The 1873-nt window shown below is 46.9% G+C and overlaps 1 protein-coding gene across 1 annotated transcript; it reads left to right on the forward strand.

The window, feature by feature from the left end:
* The first annotated feature begins 303 nt into the window (after positions 1 to 303).
* Positions 304 to 1624, forward strand: LOC133392152 (uncharacterized). The gene is made up of 2 exons (XM_061651009.1): positions 304 to 835; positions 981 to 1624. Exons 1-2 carry the CDS (start codon positions 607 to 609, stop codon positions 1070 to 1072), a joined length of 321 nt encoding a protein of 106 aa, XP_061506993.1. The 5' UTR covers positions 304 to 606; the 3' UTR covers positions 1073 to 1624.
* The last annotated feature ends 249 nt before the right edge of the window (positions 1625 to 1873 follow it).

Below are 1873 nucleotides of genomic sequence, written 5' to 3' on the forward strand. Positions count from 1 at the left end.
ATCGTAATTCATTCTACGCAAACCAGCGCCCGTTGAAAACTGCCAGCCAAAGAACAGAGCGGGTGAAACCACTCCCTCGGCGCAAAACCAGCTACGATAAATTAGTCTGCTGTCCCTGTTTACCGTACACACTCGGCACACGGTTCCCCGGGGTTCGTTCCATTCCGCTGATTGGCCTCGGCTCAGCCCAGCCAGCGTGCAACAGTGTAGTGCCCCGTACGGCACGTCACGTTGTGTAGCGCTTCGGCGCAACAAGTCTATCTGGTGCAACATTCGGGCGAGTACATAAGGGCGCACCCGGGCTGTGGCGGAACTTCAGTTTCTTCGGAACCGTCACAAGGATAACATCGGGATTCTGCCAAACGGCTCGGAAAGGACACTCACTGCAGGTTGTGGATGTTTTTCGGAATCACAACTTCCGTGTTCGTGAAATCTTGACTCTGTGCTCGCTTGTATTCAAAGTGTGTGACCTGAAACGAATTTTGTTGGAAAAGACGTTAAAGCAATAATTAAGCTTTTAAGCAAGTAAAGTGTGTGCTTGTGTTGGTGTGCTGAATAGAAAGCAGCTTGTGTTTGTGTGCGTGGTTGTGAGAAAACCCAACCGATATGGCGGTCGGATATAATGCCAGAGAGGACGAGGAGGCTGCCGTTCCGAAGTCGTCCCCATCCTCAACCATTCATGGTAGCAGCAACAACAATCAACCGCAGCCTCTGCACGGTGCCACCGCACCGACCGGTCTGTCGGTGAACGAACAGAACGACGTACAGCTGGTGATCGCGACACTGCAGGCCAGACATTTGATGCACCGGATCATCTCCAATCTGTTAGATCATGGTGAGTATAGTCGCTAATTGAACGATACCCGCGCGAGTGGCATTGTGTGCTGTTGTTGTGCACCAAGTGAAAGCTACGGACGTGATCGCACCTTTATCTTATCTCCAACTTACTATGCGCTCTTCTGACTTTCTGTTCCACACAGCGCTGCTGTACGGCGGCTCGGCCAATCCCGATCATCCTAGACCGTGCCCGGACTGTGTGCTGCTGGTGCTCCTGTGCGATTACTACATTTAAAGTTGAACTCCACTCCCTGTTGTTCATCATGTGGTTGCGATGGTATAGTCCCACTTAGACAGAAATGAGATAGAGAGAGCGGACAAATTTCCCATTTTCTTTACCGATCCGATTGCTCGCCGACCGGATTGGCGGCTCATCAACAAGGACTGTGATAATGATAAGAAGGGTTCATGTTTTCTCTGCTTTCCCGTACGGCTCCTTCAAAAAAAAAAAAAAAAACATCGCTCGATCGTGAGCGAGGCTGTACAGAAAAGTTATGAGGGATATGGGATGGGAAGCACTAAGTAAACATGCAAGCCAACAGGTTAACTATAAATTTGAAACAATTAGCAATTGTAATACAATGTAAATTTCGTATTAAAGATTCGTTTGTGACGAGGCAGTGGCGAATGTGTGTGTGCTTAGTCGTAGTTTCGTCGAATCGCTTTTTTGGGTTAATGCGCATGTAATTGTTTGGTGGATGTGTGTGAATGCGCCCCTGCATTACATCTGCGTCTGTGCTACCGTTCTTCGTCTGCAAACCAAATAAATTGAGTGTTTTTGAACGATCGTGTTACTAACTGATTTTTTGTGGTGTTGTTCCTCGGCCGCAGAATGTCTGAAAGGTAGATTTCGTATGATTGTAATTGTTATTAGTTTTCCTGGAGGTTTTGAGTTTTGCGATGAAAAAAGAACAAATATCACAAAACTAATGTTTCATTCTATATCCATAGTTTTGTGCTGTGTGAGATCTAGAGAAGTAAGTATAGTAATAAATTCGAACAATATGCGATTCTTGAGAACAGCCAGGGCCACTGC

Source organism: Anopheles gambiae, chromosome X, assembly GCF_943734735.2.
Source record: "Anopheles gambiae chromosome X, idAnoGambNW_F1_1, whole genome shotgun sequence".
NCBI lineage: Eukaryota > Metazoa > Arthropoda > Insecta > Diptera > Culicidae > Anopheles > Anopheles gambiae.